Here is a 21652-nt window from a genome sequence, read left to right as displayed (position 1 = left end):
ACTCTGTCTATATAAATTTATAATTATATTAGGTATATATTAAAATAAGTTATTAATATAAAATATATATTAAAATATAAAATATATATTAAAAATAATTAAATAATATAATAATTTATTTTAATGTATAAATAATATTTTTAAAAAATTTATAAGTGAATGACAAATTATTTTTCATATTAAACGATGAACAGTATTGAAAATATACTGGACTAAATATAAGGTCATCAGTTAAAAGAGTTCTAAAACATCACATATATGTTAATTGTAACACTTTCACTACCAGAAAGTCACGTTTTCGGCTACGCTACTCTGATAGCAAGAAGTATTACGACTACTTTATATACTTAATATTAAAATAAGAGCCTGTGACTCAACACTGTATCGTTGATTTCTTTAAAAACCAGAAAATAAATACTTTATCTTAAAAAAAAAACAAGCAAGTATAGATTCATATACAAGACTTCTTACATAATATCTTGTAATATATATATAATACATACAACTCCTATCCCTCTTACGAAATTGTAATAACAAAGACGAAGAAAGAAAATAATCTAATTAATACAACAACATATAAACCAAACGCAGTATAACTCTCCTTAATGCTTCTTCATCCGGTAAATATGGCCCGGAAGGCAGCAACGTAGGCAAGGCTTTCCCTCGGCGGTGGCACGCGGCGATGGCAACTCTGGCGACAACAAGGCGTGGTGGTGGCTGCACAGCAACAAACGGCAGCATAACACCTTCCTCTCTCACCTGCGAACTCTCTTTCTCTCACTTGTGAGCTCGACGGCAACGGCCTTGGAAGCTTCTGCTCGGCGGACTCGACGGCGCGACAGTGACTGGTACAGTGGCAGCATCTTCCCTTTCTCCATCGTGGGCTCTCTCTCTCCTCTCTCACTCTCCCTCAGCTGGCCTAGTCAACAATGATAGCGACGCGGGTTCAAAACGGCGACGCCTCTCCTTCCTCAACACGGCTGGATGGCGACGCGACACGGTGCGGCGAGTGGCGGCGAAGCAGCAGCGCGGTCTTCTCTCTCTTCTCCTTCCTCAGCTCTCCCTCTCTCTTCTCTATGCGACCTGACGGCGCGGCGGCAGTGACGCCCGCCGGATCCACCCTCACTCTCCCCTCCCCTTCTCTCCTTCGACTCCCCACTCCTCTCCGTCTTCCCTCTTCTCTTTCTTTTTTTCTTTTTCTTTTCTTTCTTTCCTCTATCTATATGTGTTGTGGGTGTGTCTGTGTTAGAGAAAGAGAAAAGGGGGAAATGGCGGCTAATTTAGGAGAAATTAGGGTTAGGGTTTTGTTTTAGCAATTGAGGGTTTAATTTGGATTTTGGTTATTTTTAATCAAATTAGGGTATAGAGTGTTAATTTGAAATCTAATTTAATTTTTAAAATTATTTTAAAATATTATTTGTTATATTAAAATACTAATTGGTTTGAAATTAAATTCTCTAATTGAATTTATAAGATAATAAGATTAATTTTCTTTATTCTTAAAACTTGAAGTATTAAATCATAAAAATATCAATTATTTGAATTAAGTCACATAAATATTCTGGTCATTCCGTAACTACTAATTTTATGATTTAAATATAAAAAATAATTCAATAATTATAAAATTAAGTAAAATTCTAATTAATTATCAAAACCTGATTTAATTTTTTATTTAATTAGCTTTAATAAAATAATTTCTAAAAATAAAATTTCTAATGAATAAATGAATTGAAATTAATTCACAATAAGATTTATTTAAAAATTATGGATCTTACATTAATTAAGTCTTGAATCGAACCTTCAATTTATTCTAAAAGAATATAATCATAAGTTAAATTAATTCTTTCGTTATTTAAATAATAATAATATAACTTATATGAATTTATGACATATAAAATTATTAACGAGTACCAGTTTAATTTTCTGTCCAAAAATGACAAATGTTAATTCATTTTTTTAAAGAAATAATATGTTCTAAAATAAAAAAAATATTAGATAAATAAATTATTTTTTAATTAAAATCACAAAACGATTTTTTATTACACTAAATTAAATTATAATTTATAAATTTAAATTATTAATATAAAATATAATAAATAAAAAATTAAAATTTATTTAATTAAAAAATATAGCAATCCTTACTCTTCACTCTTTCAGTTACGTTTGTTTATTGACACAAGATACTCAAATAGAGATACAAAAATATAAAATTGTGTTTGACTGATAAGACATAAATAAAAATATTGTGTTTAGAATAAGAGTGACAAATAAGCTAGCTCTCTCCACTCTGCCTAGTAAAGTGATTCCGAATTTTTTTCCTGCCCCGCCTAACAGCAGGTTGGCAGACTAATCCCGCAAATTATTTTTTTAATTAATTTTTAAAATATTTTATTAATAAACTATTAAATATTAAATAATATATATAATTTCACAACTATTTCAATAAATTTATAATTTCTAACTATATAAAAAATTTATAATTTATAAATTTATAAACATTAAAATCTTTATAATTCTAAATATGTAATAAACATAATCATCAATTAAGTTTTTTGAAACAAAATAATAAAATTATTTATAAAATAAAATAAATATTGCCCAAAACATATAATTAAAACATAATCAAAATATAAAAAAAAAGAACATAATCAAATTAAAACATAATCTTCAAGTCTCTAATCTATCAAATATAAAACATAATCAAAATTATAATTTAAAACATTTTTAATTATCATCAATTAAAAAAAGATGAACCCGTGGAAAAAGCCCGTCCCACCCCGCAAATTAGGCTGTACCGGTTAGGCAGCCTTTTAAACAATTTCAAATTTTCAAGTCGGACCCATTTTTTTGGCGACAAATTACGGCTCATTTGTCACTCTTGGTCTGAACACACTAAGTTAATATATTTTATATCCATTTTAACATAAAGAAAATAAAGATACAAATAAAAAATACAATTTTTTTTATTTTTATATTTTTTCTCAAATTTCTTTAAATAAAAAAATAAATTATATTTTTATAATTTATTCTAATTTATTATTAAATAAAATATAAAAATTTAATTTTTATGTCTTTATTGTTGATGTCTTATTGTCATATTTTATCTTAAGTACCAAACCGGGCTTAGTTAACAAAAAATTAGTGTCTCTCTCGTGGGAGTATTAAAGCAGAACAGCACACAAGGCTCGTCCTCTTTCTTTCTTCTCTCTCTCTCTCTCCGAGGGTTGCTGCACCTGCGCACACCAAATGGATTGAGAAGAACTCATCTTTCGTCTACTTATTTCTCTTTCGATCATTCAGGTAACTCTTTTCCACTCTATTGTCGCTTCATTTTTCTTATTTTTGGTTCACTTTTTTTTTCCTTCTTGCTCTAGATTTTTCTTAGATCGGCTTTGTTTGGTTATCTGGAACAGCAATCCAGTTATCCCGTTCATGAATTCGATTTCGTGTTCAACTAATTTCATAGACATTGCACTCAAAAAATCACTCGTGTAGCTGCTGTAAATGGAATTTCTTAATTTTCGTTTTCTTTTTCTTTTATTTTTTTGGGGAAATTCATTATTAGTATTCATTGGAAAAAAATGGAAATTTAGTTATTCATAAGAAACGTTCTAAGTTTTAATTTCTTATTTGTTGCAGTCTTATTTTTTTCCCTTTCGCGTTTCAATTTCTTGCCTCAATTGTTAGTGGAAATTTTATGCAAATTCTGCTCCCTCTTTTAGGGTTTTCGTCATGGTGGCTCCAAAATTTAGATCCTGAACGGTTTCAACCAATTTTGCTATAATGGATTATCGATGTGGGATTATGTACTAGACTAGATTCTAGTTCTGAATTTTCTTTTTCCTTATTTTGTAATATACGTCTAGACTTGGTGGTAGGATGTTGCTCAATTGAAAGTTTTGTATTTGTTCATTGATTTAATCTTGTTTAGCTTTGTAGCTATGGAAGACCCTGAGTCAGTTGCCACACTGATAGACTCTACAACTTCTAAGATACAACAGCTCCAGAAGGCCTTTGCTGAACTTGAAAGCTATCGAGCTGTCACGCTCAACTTGAAATGGAAAGAGCTTGAGGAGCATTTTCATGGTCTTGAGAAGTCCCTGAAGAGGCGTTTTCATGAATTGGAGGACCAAGAGAAAGAGTTTGAGAACAAAGTGGTGAAATCTCGGGAAATGCTGGAGAAGCGCGAAGCTGCTGTATTTGCCAAGGAGCAAGCTTCTTTGGAGAAACTTCAAGAGAAAAGAGATGATGCTTTATTCGCTATTGTTAATGCCCGAGAAAAGCACAGGAAGGTTTCATCAAAAGAATCAGCTATTGTCTCTAGTGTGAGTCAGGGGGCACTGGGAGTGGAGGAAAAACCAGTGGAAGCTGCATCTGTTGCGGGGGAAGGGAACTTTGGAGATATGAAATGGAACGTGGAACTTATGACCTATCCAGAGTTGGTTAAACTGTGTAAAGAGATGGATGCTGGAGGTCTTCACAAATTCATCTCGGATAATCGTAAGAACCTTGCTGCTGTAAGGGAGGAAATACTACATGCATTACAAGTTGCCCCTAATGCTGCCCGTTTAGTCCTGGATTCTCTGGAAGGGTTTTACTGTACAGAACTGTCAAATCAGGATGTAAAGAAGGATGCTAACTTGTTGGGTCTTCGTCGAACCTGTATCATGCTGATGGAATGTCTAAGTGCTTTCTTGGCCAACTCAGATTTCGCTTCTAATGTAATTTCAGAAGATATCAAAGAGAGGGCAAAGGCAGTTGCTGAAGACTGGAAGCCTAGATTGGAGGCTCTTGACATGGATGCCAGCAATGGGAATTCCTTGGAGGCTCATGCCTTTTTGCAACTTATTGCCAGCTTTGGTATTGCCTCTGATTTTGATGTTGATGAGTTATCCAGGCTAATTCCAATGGTGTCTCGCCGTCGCCAAACTGCTGATTTATGCCGCAGCCTTGGGTTATCAGACAAGATGCCTGGTGTGTATTTTTTTTTACCCATATATAATGTCTCTTATGCCATCCTGCCGCAGGATTCCTGCGTGTGACTGAACATTTGAGTGGTGTGTACTAGTATTCTGGGATGGTCAAGGAAGTTGATCAATGACAATATATATTATATAAGTTATATGCTGAGAGAACTAATGGAACTGAGCAGATTATAGTGCTGCAGTGATGGACTTAAATTAGATAACAAAATTGTTAGGAATTGTCCCAAAATTGCTCATGTGAAAGGCATGCATGGATTTACCATTTGTATCAATTAAAGAAGGAAACATTAAATCTTTTCATTTTGATACTTATTTTTATTCTGTTTTATTTATTTATTATTTGTGTGCAGGTGTAATTGAAGTTTTGGCGAATATTGGGCGACAAATTGATGCAGTTAACCTGGCTTTTGCATTTGATCTTACAGGACAGTTTTTGCCAGTTCCTTTACTGAAATCTTACTTAAAAGATTCCAGAAAAGTTTCTTCACCAGTCAGAAGTGTTAACTCTTCTCCTGCTGCACAGGTGTGTTGTTAAGTCTCAGCTGTATTAAGTTACTATCCCTCTGATGTATTCCTTTAACAATTTGAATTAGTTATCTGAAATATTGTTGAGTACATCCAATTTTATGTCCATCTTTAATGGAGATACATAATAGTTTTGTTGTTCTAATGAAATATTGACTTTACTAGTTGCAGATGTAGAGGAATCATATAAATTGTTTTAGATTATCTTCACGGTATATGTTGAGTCAGTTATTCCTCCACAAACAACTCTTATTCATATACAAAATAGTGATTAATTCTCTGTATATTCAGTTAATATTGCTGAAGTTTCAGTGGAAAACGAGCGTGAGGCTAGTACAGTGTGGAATATAGCAAATAGAAAGTAAAATACCATGGGGCTATTAGAGGTGCCCCTGCCTCCCAAATTTCCGGAAGAGTGTAACTTATTCTTCCCACAATCCCTTGACACAATGATAGCGCATGTTAACAAAGTATAGGTTCAGTGTCCCTTCAGTTGGTCTTCTAAGTTCTTCTAGCACTCATTTCAGCCACAACACTTCAAATATCCCATGTCTCACGGCTCTGAATACAGCTTATGCATAATTCTGGCCTTAACATTCCGTTTTTATATCTTGTACTCTCAATAGAGATGGTTTTTCCACCATATCGAAACCTCTGATTTGGTTCATTGGTGTTTCAGCAAGCCTATATCACTGTGTTGAGTGTACCTGCAACTTGCAGAGGTTTCTTGATTTCTTTTATGCCATAGATCTGTGGGAAACCTTGTCACCAAATGCCCTTTATATCATTCTGGAATTTCACCTTGATTGTGATTGACCTTAAATAGTAAATACCAATTGGCAACCTATAACTGCTTGCTTTCTTGAGTTGCCTAATGGTTGTCCCTGAATGAACAAAAGCATATATATGTTGTTTCTTTTAGATCCCTAAGTTACCCACTTGATGCACAAAAGCATATATATGTTGTTTTTTTTAGATCCTTTGGTTACCCACTTGATGTTTGAGTTTTATTTGGTTTTGTGGATCTAATTTGTTTTTGTTTTTAAATATTGTTAACAACCTGCTGTTAATTCAGATTGAGGTTAACGAGCGAGAGCTAGTTGCTCTTAAGGCTGTAATCAAGTGCATTGAAGAGCATAAACTTGAAGAGCAGTATCCTCTTGACCCTCTCCAGAAGCGAGTTCTTCAACTAGAGAGGGCCAAAGCGGACAAGAAGAGGGAAACTGAAGCTACAAAGCCTCAACCTAAGAGACCCCGCGCCAATGGCGTGGGATATGGTCCCCGAGTTACTAACTTCCCTTCTGACAAAACCTCCTATGCTAGAGTTGCTGACAGGTACCCACCACAGTATGTTTATGACCGACCTTACATGTATCCTGCACCAACTGACAATCATTGTCCTCCTCTCTTCGGTTCTGCCACGTATAACATCTCTCCTAGCCATGGAAACTACTTTGGAAATGGGTATCAGTATCAAGCTACATATCTCCACTAAGTTAGCAAGCAGAGATGGTGAATGCATGACTTTGATCCTTCCCTTTAATGTTGTAGCCTTAAGTCTTAACCCTTAAGCAGCTGTTGTATTGTATGTTGTACTTTATCAATGTAATATTTAAGGATCCTGAAAACGAGATAAAATGACATGTTAAAATTTAACTTCGCAGTAGAACATATTCTGAAATCTGATCCTCTAATGTATGCACTCTGTTTAATTTTTGTAAAAGACTCCTTGTTGACTTGTAAATCTTTCTTATTTGTTATTTCTTAGTTTGTCACTGTTTCTAAGAAAGCGTTTCGTTTCTGTTCTTGGACTGAAAAAGATGGAGATAGTGTGATGGTAAAAACCTAAAAATGTCTCTCGTGTTTAATTATATTATTATTATTTTGTAAGGTTACTAAAATTGGCTTTAAATCATTTTTGTCTGGAACATGTTTCTCGTGTCTTTCCAGTTTAAAGTACAGAAATTATCTTCTTTTTCATTTTTTGATGATTCAATTTTCTTAAAATTTTTCGGAGGAACAATTTTGTGATTTTTGTCACTACTGTTGCTTTTTTTCAGTTCGAAAGTATAGATCAGCCTTAAATACTATTGAGCCACTATGAGTACATATTTTTTTATAGGATGTATATTTAACGGTGTAATATTTACTTAAATTGACATTGGTATTATTTGATATTTAATTATATATGTAAAACTAATTTGGGTTGGGCGAATCCTCAATTCAGTCGTCGGCTTAACTAAATATAATTAAGTTATACTAAATTTTCTCTTTTGGTTTTGTATATATTATGATCCAAATTTACTCACTTAAACAATTGTATATTCTCCCTTAATATTAATTATTCATTACTTCACCTCCCTTAATAAAATCTTTAGCTTAAAAATTTTTTCCTATAAAATTATTTTTAATTGACAATTTTAAAATGTATCTTTAGATTTATAAACATGAAGGTAAGATGAACTTAAATTGGTATTTTTCTTAATTTGACATAAAAATTGATGCGTCTAATAAAAAAGAAATTAATGTAATAATTAAAATTTGTTAAAAATTAAAATATTCTACTAGAATTTATTTAGAAAATAATTTGGAATATTTATTTTTTATAATTTTAATCCATAATAAAAGAAACTTATGATTGGATTACGTACGTGATGAGAATAATCAGAGGAATGTTTGTCGAAGAAGACGTGCAGCTCAGACAACACTCCGTTGTGACTAGTCAGGACTCAGGACTCAGTAGTCACTACTCACTAGTAAGGAGCAGCAGCTAAACGCCAAAACTAAAACGGAACGGAAAACGAAGTAACTCAAAAATGTTTTTGTCATGGACTGCGAAAAAAAAAAAGAAAAAGAAAAGAAAGAAAAATAAAAAAAATAAGACAAAGACCTCACAGTGTGGCAGACACAGTGAGAGTGCTGAAAACTCTTTTCATTAAACCATACACCACACTACCCTCTCTTCCTTCTTCTTCTTCTTCTTCTTCTTTGAAGAGAGAAAGCATGGATAGAGAATTCTCTCACTCACTTTCTTAATTCATCTTCCTTCACAGATCAATCAGGTGAGCTCAATCTTACTTGCTTTTTCTCCTTATTTTTTATTTTAATTATTATTATTTTATTTAAAAAGTAGCATTTTAATTTCTTGTTTGATTTTCTTGCTATCAGCTTAGATCGGCTTTCTTTGCTTCTCTGTAACAACAATCTACTCTTCTATTCTATCGTTTTCGTTTTCTGCTAGAGTTATTTCGTCGACATTGCAGTTGGCTTTCTTCTTTTTTTTTTATGGTTTTAAAATTCTGAAATTCATACCTTGCTTTTAATTTTATTATTTTTGAAGTATGTTTATTGTTCAAATTTTGGAGTATTGTCCCTTCTTTTTTTGTGTTGTGCTAATTGTTGAACGTAACTGTCTGAGGACGATTTTTCTCTTGTTTCTAAATTTAGGGTTTGCTTCTTTTTGTGACTCATTCGATCCTATACCTCCGATATGTTGTTTGTATGTTCTAGAATCTAGAATAAACCTATTATATGTTTACTCAGTTCTATATAATATGTAATAGAAATTGTTGAAATCTGCTGGGTTTTTTTATTTAATTTAATTAATTTAATTTTTAATTTCTTGATATCTTGTGTGCGCACTTTGCAATGAAATGATTATGCAGTTTTATATGAACAACTGAATTATGGAGAAGTGCCTTAAGTTCTAGTTCATTGTCTGATTTTCAGCCTTCACTTGGATGTTATTTATAAAATTCAAACTGAAAGCGCTATAATTACACACTTGCTGAGATTGTTTTATGCTTCATTTTAGTGGCTCCCAATTAATCAACTATACGTAGCTTAATTTTGTTTTTGTGCTGCATTCAGCTTCTTTGCCATGGAAGACACGGATTCAGTTGCTACACTGATAGATTCAACAAGTTCTAAGATAAAACAGCTCCAAAAGGCATTTGCTGAACTTGAAAGCTATCGAGCTGTTACACTTAACTTGAAATGGAAAGAGCTTGAGGAACATTTCCATGGACTTGAGAAATCGTTGAAGAGACGCTTTCATGAATTGGAGGACCAAGAGAAAGAGTTTGAAAACAAAGTGGTGAAGTCTCGTGAAATATTGGAGAAGCGGGAAGCGACTGTTTGTGCCAAGGAGCAAGCTTCTTTGCAGAAACTTCAAGATAAAAGAGATGCTGCTGTATTTGCCATTTTTAACGTAAAACTTTCTCCTGAAGGTGGAAATGTGGATCTATTATCTTATCCAGAGTTGGTAAAGCTATGTAAAGAAATGGATGCTAGAGGTCTTCACAAATTCATATCTGATAACCGTAAGAATCTTGCTGCTATAAGGGATGAAATACCACATGCATTAGGAGCTGCTCCTAATGCTGCCTGTTTAGTTTTAGATTCTTTGGAAGGATTTTACTGTGCAGAAGCTTCAAATCAGGATGTAAAGAAGGATGCTAACTTATTGGGCCTTCGTCGAACCTGTATCATGTTGATGGAATGTTTGTACGTTTTCTTGAACAACTCAGATGGTGTCTATAATGAACTTTTAGAAGATATCAAGGACAGGGCAAAAGCAGTTGCTGAAGAGTGGAAACCCAGATTGGATGCTCTAGATGCGGATGCTGGCAATGGGAATTCCTTAGAGGCTCATGCATTTTTGCAACTTCTAGCAAGTTTTGATATTGCCTCTGATTTTAATGAGGAGGAGTTTTCCAGGTTCATTCCAATGGTTTCTCGGCGTCGCCAAACTGCTGATTTGTGCCGTTGCCTTGGGTTGTCTGAGAAAATGCCTGGTGTGTATTCGTTCATTGATAATGTTCAATATTGTTTAAAATCTTATAAAATCACCTAAGTTTTTGACACTCTGCTAATTCTCATATATGAAGAATGGAACCTCTAAAGATTGTCTTCATATCAGTATTAGATATGTTACATGAATGATGGAAACTCCTCAAATATTTTTGGTGCTAATATGTAGGATTTCTGGCAAAAGGTACTTTTGTGTCCCAAATATATTGGTGAAATCAGTCAGTCTTCTAAAAAAAATTGATAATCAATTTAGTCTCGATCAAAAAATTCTAAAACTATTTTGGTCCTTTAAGGAGAATGAAGTCAGTATAACCCACAATCACGGTGATAATATGATTTTCTTTCCTAGAACTCTGCATTTAGTAATTTTCTGTTTATTTTTTTATTTTATTATTATGACAATCTTGATGGATGTTCCCTTGCTGAATTATTGAAATGAAAATCTAAAGGAAACATGAATTGTGATTAGTTGATGTCTTGATGACTCTTCTGCTTCCCTGAAAATTGACTGAAGTTAATTGAATGGAATATGCGGGTATCTTGGATGTTCATTGACAAAATGATGGATGCAAATTCTCAAATTTGATACCTAACTGATTCTCAAGTTTGATACAAGTTATTAATCTGATATATGTGTCACAAGGCTTTCTCCGTAAATTAATGTATTACGGAGCAGCAGTGATCAACCCTTTTTATGTGAACAAAGAGCTTATGGATTTTAACATGCGAGTCTCTTGCATGAATCTAGCATTTGTATCAATAAGAGAGTCCAGCAACTAAACTATTGCACCTATTTGTTCTAATGCTGCATTCACTTTTTGGATGTGCAGGCGTAATTGAAGTATTGGTGAACAGCGGGCGGCAAATTGATGCAGTTAATTTGTCTTTTGCATTCAATCTTACGGAACAGTTTTCTCCCACGGATTTATTGAAGTCTTACTTGAAGGATGCCAAAAAAGCTGCATCTCCTTCCAGATGTGTTAACTCATCTCCCACTACACAGGTATGTTGTTGAGTCTCTGCTATATTATGGATAAAAATATTTTGGTAGAAATTATAACCACCTTTGCCAAAGGAAAAAAGAAAAGACAACTGTAGGGACCAAAACTATATTTAAACCATTAATCGTTCCCTCTCTTTATTTCCTTTTAACGATTTGAATTAGTGATCTGAATTCTGAATTATTGGTGAGTTATTCTGATGTTATGATCACTTTTAATTGAGGTTCCCAAATTGATGCAGTAGAAACCATGTGTTAAACCCAACTCGTCCAACCCTTTTATACCTCTAGTCAAGCTAGAACCTTCAATGAACACAGAAGCCTCTGAAATTTCCTCAAGGCTTCATAGAGAGGCACACTATACATGACTCAGACAGAAGCTAAACTTATAAACAGAAAAAACACACATCCAGGTTCCGAATTTCCCTCTGAATCTCTGATATGGGTCTCGCTGAAGATGTCACAAGAGCTCTGTGAAGTTGCTGGTTTCTCATTGGCCCCAGCCATAAATATGTCCTGTAGTATGTCCGCACAGACTAAATTAGTAAATTCAATCCAGTACCTCCAATATTTGGATCCACTGTAATATCACTGCCGGGCCAACTACTACTTCTCAACTCATCTACCACTGGGTTGCCTGACAATTTGCAAGTCTGCCAGTCTGCCACCCTTGACTGAGCAGAAGCCAGTTGTGACATGCAATTGTTTTCTTTTCTAAAACTTATTATTTGCAATATATTAAGGAAAGAATAAAAGTTAGGCAAAAGGAACGACTGATAATTGCATATACAAAATGTTCATGATAACTAAAACTACTAGTATAAGCTTAATTGAATCATCAAACAATTCCTGAGATTGTTTTGTTTTGCAAGTACACAATTACATGGATAGTTGATTCAACCATATGTTCTAGAGGTATGATAAGATAATCTGAAGATTTCATTATGTTCTAACAAAGAATATTTTAGAATACTTATGATGCTGACAGGATTATGTGATTAATCCTACTCATCATTTGTTTTCCTGAGTCATCTATATCATGCAAACTCAAGAAAAATGAACAGAACATATCCTTGTGTGAATAGGTATAATGGCAATTAAGGGATTTGCCTTAATTGATATGGTGAATTTTACTCTAGTTTTGTCCATGCGATTGAACAATTGGGACAAATTGCTTGATTATGAATTTAATGAAAAAAGATATTGATGGAAGGCATCACTGTCTTTATGGCTCTAAGGTTGCATTTGTTTTGTGTCTTCATCTGGTATTTATTTGTATGCTTCAAGATCCTGTACAGAATATATCTGTATGTTTCATTCTCAATTTGTTTATGCAGTGATAATTCTTTTTTTCCCTTTTAATTAATATTCGTTGTGAAATTGTCTCAGGTTGAGGTTAATGAGCGAGAACTGGTTGCCCTTAAGTCCATAATCAAGTGCATCGAAGAACATAAACTCGAGGAGCAGTATCCTCTAGATCCTCTCATGAAACGGGTGGTCCAACTCGAGAAGGCCAAAGCAGACAAGAAGAGGGAAACTGAAGCAACAAAGCCTCAACCGAAGAGACCCCGTGCTAATGGTGTGGGATATGGTCCGCGTGTTTCTAACTTCCCTTCTGACAAAGCCTCCTATCCTAGAGCTGCTGACAGGTACCCACAGTACGTATTCGACCGGCCTTATGTGTACCCTGGACCAACTGACAATCATTGCCCCCCTCTCATGGGGTCGACGACCTATAACTTCACCCCGAGTCACAGCAACTACTTTGGAAATGGATATCAGTACCAGCCAACATATCTCCATTAGGTGATGTGACCAGATTATGATCCTTTCCTTTTAATATTTAGTCTCAAGTCTTAACCTTATGTTGTATGTTGCACTTCTTATGTGTAGCGTTTATAAAATGTGATATGCTAAAGTTTAACTTCTGCACTAGAAGATATTCTGATCCTCTAATGTATGAACTCCTCGTTCTGTACAAGGTTACCTTAATGCCTTTTCTAGTATATTTTTGTTGTGTCTCAGATCTGTGATTGTTTTCCATTAACCAATTATGGATAGATTGACATCATTTTGGTAGAAGAAAAAAAGAAAAAGCTAACAAGCTCATTGGGGTTGTGTGAAGTTCAGACCTTGTATTGTTTTGTTTTGCTGAGAAAGCAAAAAGTGCCAATTTCATAAAATTGCTTCATATATCTCCATTGAGTTACGAGTTTTCATCTTTAATTCCTTATATATAACCCGAAAGATTTTATGCAAATTTCTGTGCCTTCTTTTCTCCATAAGTTGTGAATAAAAGTTAGATGTGATTTTTATTGAAGATATGGATGGTACGATTAATAATTAGAGTTGAGGGTATGATTGGTAACTGGTAAGAACTAAGAAAAGGTGTAGGCCTATCTTATCAAAATTTTGTTTAAAGTAATGGATTTAAAAGGAGTGGGGACAGCATCGAGTAGGGCTAGGAGTAAGCTAGGTTAAGTTCTAGTATAAATTTTTTAATTTTTTCTTAAAAAATAGTTTATTAAAGTTAATTTTTCAAGTATAGTTTTTTTAAAAAATGTAATTTGACAAATAACAATAGAAGTGATTTTTAATAATCAAGCTAAAAAATTAGTTGGAAAGAGACGCTAAAAAAGTCTGGCTTGAATTTCAAATATGCAATTTGAGTACGGTTTATTACTTTATTACTATTTTGCCTGATATAATTTAATTTTTTCCTTGTTTTAGCCTTCTTTTATGTTTTGCCTGAATTAAATTCTTTTGTTTTGATTAGTTAATGTTAGACAATTTATATTTAAAAGTAAAGTACATTTTTTCTCTTAAAATTTGTTAAAAATTTTAAAAATATTTTTAAATTTTAATTTGTTTTTTGTCTTAAAATTTTTTCATTTGTATCAAATGTATTTCTAACGACTAAATTTTTAAAAAGCTTAAGAACAATTCAACAATAAAGTTGTCACTAACTTCTAAATATCAAGCATTATTGTTGGATTAGTCAAGATAATGTAATTTGGTTAATTTCTTAGACCTAATAGGTTTAAGTCTTAGCTTAACTTGTTTAACAAAAAAAACTAGGTCAAAGGTGATGCATGTGAGGCTATCTAAATGATCTAATGATGTTTAACTTGCGATTTTACATTTTACTACGTGGAATTCTAATATGTCCAACAAAATATGAAAAAAATATCTAATTAAAAAGTTGGATCATTGATGAAGAAAATGAGCAGAACATATAATGTTGCCCCTGAGTTGGTGGACCAAACATCCTCATACATTTTACTAGGAATATTGGTATTTCAAACAAAAAGGATTTAATTAAAAAATTGGATCATTGATGAAGTCAATTAACAAAACCCTCGAGTACCATTTCCCTCACTCTAATGACATGTTCCATGCTTTTTTTTCATGATGATACCAATTATACGTGTATCTTGCCATATGAGTTGGTGAACCAAAATCAATCACTGTTAGTAGCCATACAAATGTTTTATTATAAATATAAATTTAGTTTGATTATGACTTTGAATTTGATTTGATTTGATATATATATAAACGATAGAAAACCAAGAAAAAAAAGAAGAAAAAAAAATGTGGGAGAGCTTGTGAATAAAAAATATAATCAAACTAGATTCATTCTTAAAATTAAATCAAATTAATTCATATTTTTAATGAAAGATGCGGCACATTGGTATACACTAAAACATTTTTTAAAAAATCGTATTAAAAGAAGTTGTTGTGTATGATTTAAAAAAGATAAATTTATCTCTTATATTCTTAAAAGAATAACTTCTTTTTCCTTTTTGTATGAAATCTAAACAATTACAAAAAGAACAACATTAAGGGGGAATACTAAATTTTTTTACAGGCTACTATATTCCTTTACGTTTTAGGAAAAAACTGGATAAACAATTTTTTTTTTTCAGCAATTCTTGAATTGATATGTATTCATAAATCGATATGTAAAATAATATACTAAACAGTGTACATAAATAAAGAGAAAGTATTAAAAAAATTGTGTAACTATAAAATATTATTACAAGATAAAGTATATTTTTTGTTTTTAAAATTTATTAAAATTTTAAAAAATATCATTAAATTTTATTTTATTTTAATTTTATCTTAAAAAAATTTTATTTGCATTAAATTTATCCCTTAAAGAATAAAGAATAAAGTCTAGTAGTTTTCAGTCAGTAGTTAATAACAAACAATAAAGTAGTTGGTCCCCTTAAACGGTATGAACTTTTATTTTCGTATATGTACCTGAACAATGAAGTATATATGAATTATCTGATTATATATATGCTGTTTATAATGAAACGAGTTGAACCAAATTAATTAGCGGCGGTTATTGTGAGTCATTTTCGGAGTTTTAATAAAACTAGCAGTGGATCTGCACATTATGCGTGGTGAAAAGATAATTTTCGGGGCGAATTACTTAATTAAAATGAAATGGTTTGAAATTAATTTAAGGCAGAAACTCACCTGCAATCTCACCTGCAGTTGACTGCAGGTGAAGTTGCTTTTGGATGGCTGACACGTGTTACTATATGATTTAAAAAAATCGGTTTATTTTATATAAATAGTTTATTTAAAAAAACCGATTTAAATTGAACCAAGCAGTTACTTTTATTCCCTTCTTCTTCGTTTCGCACGTAAAATTCGTTCTCTTTCAATCCCTTTTTCAGAACTAATATGAAACTTTCAATTAGGTATGTTCCTTTTATTTATATTTCTTAATCAAATTTATTATTTCAAATGTATTTCTTAATTTATATTTTTATTCATTCCTCTTAAATGATGAAAATTATTTAATAAATACGTACATATTTATGTCATCACACCATTTTGATGTTCAGGATCATAAATGCCAAGATAATTCATGGCAATTTCATGTGATGGAAGACAAAAATGTAATTATGGTATAACGTAGACTAGTTGATAGCATGAGCATTGTTGAAATTTTGGTATGATCTCTTTCATATTTGTTATATGTCTCTTTAGTTGATGATGTTATAGTTTATTGTGACGATATGATGGTAGTTTAATTGTATGAGTTAGGTCTTTTTTATTTGGTTAAATTTTTTCTATGGCTATCCTATTCTTGATGGCAATGTCAAAATAAATATTTTCATTAGTTGTTCTTTTTTTTCTCTATTTTTGAATCAATTTTATTTTGAAAAAATTTATTAAAAATTTTTGTTGTAGACAAAATTAATAATATTATGTTCAATTATTTAAGGATTCCAAATTAATATTTTGATTAGATACTTTTGTTTTATTGAAAATAAATTCTAATTTCATTAAAAAATAAATTATAGTTGATAAGTAAAAATACAAAAATGTGCATGACAGTGAAATCATAATTTTTAGACAAGTAAATTATAGTCTTATTATCTTAAAAAAATAATTTATTTATAGAATAATATTGAAAAATCAACAATAATTTGCATGAAAATAGTTTATTAGTAAAATAAAAGTTAATTGATTGATTACCATAAAATTTAATTTAACGATAAATTTACAATTGAACATATTTTTACAGCTTAATTTAAAAGCAAATAGAAATAGAGACACAAAAAAAAGATAGATGATATCATTTATGCCATTCTTATAAAAAAACCGTGAATTTTGTTTCTTTTTCAGAATACTAAATTTTACTTTTTCAAACAATTTGTATACATATATTTGACAAAAATTAAATAAAAAAAAGTTTCAGATAAATTTAAAGAAAAATTGGTCAATATAAATGAAGAAAAAGAACATATCAAATTCATCTATTAGGAATTTAGGCATAACACGCAGAAAGAATTTAAATTATTTTAAAAGTAGTTATTTGATCTATTCAAACCGATTTTTTTAAATAAACCATTTGTATAAAATAAATCGATTTTTTTAAACCATACAGTAACACGTGTCAATGATTCAGAAGCAACTTCACCTGCAGTCGACTGCAGGTGAGTTTCTACCTTAATTTAATTATAACTTTTTGAAATAGAAGATATGTTTGTAACTTTTTTTCTTTTATATAAATTGTTACTGGCTATAGCGGTTTTAACTTAAACGTAATTTACTACAAGTTAATGCAAATTACATGGAAAAAAATGCTGAACAAAAATCACTATCTAGAAGTCACAAAAAAAACCACTATTTAAAAATAAACCGTTATTAGTTATAGCGGTTTATAAAAAATGTTGGTATAGATAATTTGTGAGAGATTCTAACGATTTAGGTGAAGTTGGTTATTTTCACGTAAATTCTAATGTGTAAAATTTTTTATAATTTCTAAATGTGACTGAATTGACACTTGAGTCTTCCACTATGAATATAAGAAAAAATTTCACTCTCCTTCTCTGCGAGATGCTAAAATAACACTCATCTCTCTTCTATTTTATAAATGTACATTTTCCTCCTTTCTAATTTTTAAAAAACCTCCTCTTTAGTCCATTTTAAATTTTTTGTGTTAACTAATATTAACTTTATCTATTTTTTTAAAAAAATAAATTATTTTTTGAAAAAATACCTATTAGCAAAATTTTATTTTTTATCATTAAAATTTGCTTATCAAAACACTCTTTAATAAATTATTTTTTTATTGCATTATTAATTTTTCGATATCAATATATATTATTTTAATATTAAATAAAAAATCTTACCACTGTTAATATATATAACAATTAATATATATTGATATTGAAAAATAATCTTACTAAAACTTTTATTTAATGTTAAAATAATATATATAGATATCGAAAAATTAATAGTAAAATATAAAAAAATATTAACGAAAATTTTGGTAAGATTATAATTTAATAATTAAAAAATTATTGAAGGATATTTTAGAAAAAAATATAATTATTACATTATTTAAAATATAATTTAATTAATAAAAGAATAATTTATTAAAGGGTATTTTGGTAAGTAAAATTTAATAATAAAAAATAAAATTAGAGTGTGTGTTAGACTATGGTTAGTTAACTCTACTGTACGGTCAAGCTGTTAACGTAGTATCCAAATTCTTGCATATAAATACTTGTGCATGAAATGAGTTTTCCAAGCAACAAAGTCACACCAATTCCCAAAATAACCAAAATAATTGCACGCACTGAGCTATTATTTCTTAATCCTCATCAAGCTATGGCACCAACAAGGTCTATGATGATGGATAGCCCCTCAGATCTAAATGAATTTGTTATGATCCAAGGAAATGGAGTAAAGGGTCTCTATGAAATGGGCCTAAAAACCCTTCCAAAACAATACATCCAACCACTAGAGGAGAGAATGAGCATGATGACCAATAAAGTTGTGCCTCAAGAATCAATTCCCATAATTGACATGTCCAATAATAATAATAATTGTGATGTGGAAGATGCAATTTGTGATGCCGCTGAAAAATGGGGATTCTTTCAAGTAATCAACCATGGTGTCCCCACACAAGTTCTTGAGAATGTGAAGGATGCAACTTATAGATTCTATGAGTTGGCAGCAGAGGAGAAAGTGAAGTACACAAAAGAGAATTCACCAACTAAGCATGTGAGGTATGGATCAAGCTTTAGCCCTCAAGCTGAGAAGGCTTTGGAGTGGAAAGATTATCTTAGTCTCTTCTATGTTTCTGAGGATGAGGCTATAGCTACATGGCCTTATGCATGCAGGTATAGTTAGTTACTTAATTTAATACATTATTATTGTTTCTTGTTTAATTAATTAACAATATAGTATAACACCTTCTTTTTAGCCACAAGTGCATGCTACTTTCTAATAAGATATTGACTATATGTTTGTCAAAAGCATAATTTTATTATTATCTAATTGTATTTGATGACTTAAAATAATATATTATTTAATTTATGTATGAAATATAAATTTTACCTAAATTAAATTTATATATAAATATGATGAATAATAATATAACTACTGAGTCATCATATGTGTATAACAAGTTTGGTGAGTTGTATTTTATATACACTGCTACTCTTGTGTATGTTTAAAACATAGTACACCATTTTTTTATAAAAGCAATTAGAAGTGGTGAATATTAAAAAAAATCTAATAATTTTTATTACCTAAAGAAAAAAGTATACACAAAAAAAAATGAAATTTAGTACACAACTCAAACTAAGAAAACTGTTGTCTCTCTTCTATTGTTAATTGAATTATTATATTAATTATTTATGTATAATTTTAGAAGCCAGTAAACTTTAAAAATTGGATGAAAATTTACATATAATTATTTTTATACGATGAAGCCAATATTTGAAAATCATTACATAATTTGACAAATTTAATAATTATCATCTATTAAATTTATATAAATAAATATAATTGTACGTGAGTCTTTACCTAAAAATAACTCCATTACTTAACTCTAACTTAATTTTGTTGCATGCATGAACTATAAATAATTTGTAGGAATGAAGCACTAGAATACATGAAGAAATCCGAAGCTTTAATCAAACGGCTTCTAAATATTTTGATGAAGAGACTAAACGTGAAGGAAATTGATGAAACAAAAGAAGCAGTCTTAATGGGTTCAAAGAGGATCAACCTCAATTACTATCCAGTTTGTCCTAACCATGACCTAACCGTCGCAATAGGGCGCCATTCGGACGTCTCAACTCTAACCATTCTCCTTCAGGACCAAACCGGCGGTCTATTTGTTCGGACCGAGGATCGGCGTGGATGGATCCATGTGCCGCCGATCCCCGGAGCCCTAGTGATCAACATTGGTGATGCACTACAAATAATGAGCAATGGTAGATACAAGAGCATTGAGCATAGAGTTACAGCCAATGGGAGCAAGACTAGGGTTTCTGTGCCAATTTTTGTAAACCCTAGACCTTCAGATGTTATTGGTCCTTTTCTTGAAGTTCTTGCTAGTGATGGGGAGAAGGCAAAGTACAAAAATGTTTTGTATTCAGATTATGTGAAACATTTCTTTAGGAAAGCTCATGATGGAAAGATGACAATTGAATATGCTAAAATAACTTGAATATGTTAGTTATGTCTTTGGATGAATGTGTAATAATATCCAATAATATTAATGCTTAGTTTAGTAACTTTTACTTTTACCTTTTAAGAGTAATTTATAAAAGTTAATTTTTAAAAGATGATTTTTTAAAAATTGTAGCATTTAATCAAAACTAACTTTTAATAAACACAAGCAATATCCATTGCGTTTGATAAAATAGTTTTTAAAATTTAAAAATATTAAAATAGACATAAATGTAAGTATTAAATTTGAAAATAGTTAATATATAAGGTTATATTAGACTTTTACATTTTAAAAAGTAAAATCCAATTTTAAAAAGCTCTATCTTATGAGCTTTCAAAAGTACTCCGATCTTTTAAAAGTTATAAGTACAAGAACATTATCTTTTTTATTTACCAAACATAAAAGAAGAATTTTGAACTTTTAAAAAGCATAAATACCTCTTCGAAAAGCTTTTCAAAACAAAATATTGTTTTTGTTATCATGTATGGTAAAAATGTTAAATTTTATAAAAAATTATGCGTACACATAAAATATATGTATTATTTAATTTGTTTTAATTTTAATATATATTATATTTTTTATGTCTTTTATGTTGATAATTAATTTAATAGTTAATTTTTTTATGTATATGCAAATATGATTGTTAATTTTATATTAATAATTAGATTCAAATTATAACCTACTCATTAGGTTAACTATTTTTTTTATAAAATTATAAAAAAATGCATAAAATCTACAAATTTATTTGTTAGGTCATGTTCTAGATAGTGTTACCCTTACACTTCTTATTTATTTTTTTAAACACATATGAACATTTATCATTAAAAATTAATTTTTTTATTTTCTTTATTAGGTATTAATAGGAGATAAAAGTGGAATGGGCTATTCGACAGAGACTCATGACTCGACTCGTTTTATTCGATGGAGACTCATGTCATGTTTAGACTTTTTTATAAAGCCTATTAATTAAAAAAGTTAGGCCATAGATTAAAAAAAAACTATGAAACTTATTAGACCAATTCATTAATTTTATTTTGTAAAAATAAATTGTTCTTACTTTACACTTTACACTTTTTATTTATATTAAACACAAAACAAAATTAAAAAAAGTTAATAGTAAAAATTAGTTAAAATGATAATTTATTCAAAAAAAATTTATGAATTATAAGTATGGTAATGATATATGACTAATGATTGATATATGAATGAATTATGCTTTATAACTTATGAATTATAAATTTTAGAATGTATTTAATATCAATTTATGAATTATAATTTAGAAACAAGTAGTTTTTCAAATAGGTTCGTGGGTTTGTCGGACTTTAAACAAGCCGGATT

The 21652-nt window shown here is 30.5% G+C and overlaps 3 protein-coding genes across 4 annotated transcripts; all 3 read left to right on the top strand.

Moving 5' to 3' along the window:
- The first annotated feature begins 3132 nt into the window (after positions 1-3132).
- LOC107472712 (FRIGIDA-like protein 3) lies at positions 3133-7254 on the top strand. 2 transcript variants are annotated; one of them, XM_016092224.3, is made up of 4 exons: positions 3133-3300; positions 3932-4974; positions 5336-5508; positions 6586-7254. In XM_016092224.3, exons 2-4 carry the CDS (start codon positions 3942-3944, stop codon positions 7003-7005), a joined length of 1626 nt encoding a protein of 541 aa, XP_015947710.1. In that variant the 5' UTR covers positions 3133-3300; positions 3932-3941; the 3' UTR covers positions 7006-7254. The 2 variants fall into 2 exon arrangements, with proteins under 2 accessions (XP_015947710.1, XP_015947711.1); XM_016092225.3 differs by having other exon boundaries at positions 3134-3300; positions 3940-4974.
- A 1155-nt stretch (positions 7255-8409) lies between these two features.
- On the top strand, positions 8410-13346 carry LOC107472711 (FRIGIDA-like protein 3). Its single transcript, XM_016092221.3, has 4 exons — positions 8410-8572; positions 9381-10306; positions 11153-11325; positions 12712-13346. The coding sequence occupies exons 2-4, from the start codon at positions 9391-9393 to the stop codon at positions 13126-13128; spliced, it is 1506 nt and encodes a 501-aa protein (XP_015947707.1). The 5' UTR covers positions 8410-8572; positions 9381-9390; the 3' UTR covers positions 13129-13346.
- Positions 13347-18392: 5046 nt separating this feature from the next.
- LOC107472881 (feruloyl CoA ortho-hydroxylase F6H1-3-like) lies at positions 18393-20369 on the top strand. The gene is made up of 2 exons (XM_016092410.3): positions 18393-18974; positions 19732-20369. The coding sequence occupies exons 1-2, from the start codon at positions 18460-18462 to the stop codon at positions 20309-20311; spliced, it is 1095 nt and encodes a 364-aa protein (XP_015947896.1). The 5' UTR covers positions 18393-18459; the 3' UTR covers positions 20312-20369.
- The last annotated feature ends 1283 nt before the right edge of the window (positions 20370-21652 follow it).

The sequence above is a fragment of the Arachis duranensis genome, chromosome 2 (genome assembly GCF_000817695.3).
Source record: "Arachis duranensis cultivar V14167 chromosome 2, aradu.V14167.gnm2.J7QH, whole genome shotgun sequence".
Lineage (NCBI taxonomy): Eukaryota > Viridiplantae > Streptophyta > Magnoliopsida > Fabales > Fabaceae > Arachis > Arachis duranensis.
Note: the sequence above shows the minus strand (reverse complement) of the source record. Positions and strands in the feature narration are given on the sequence as shown.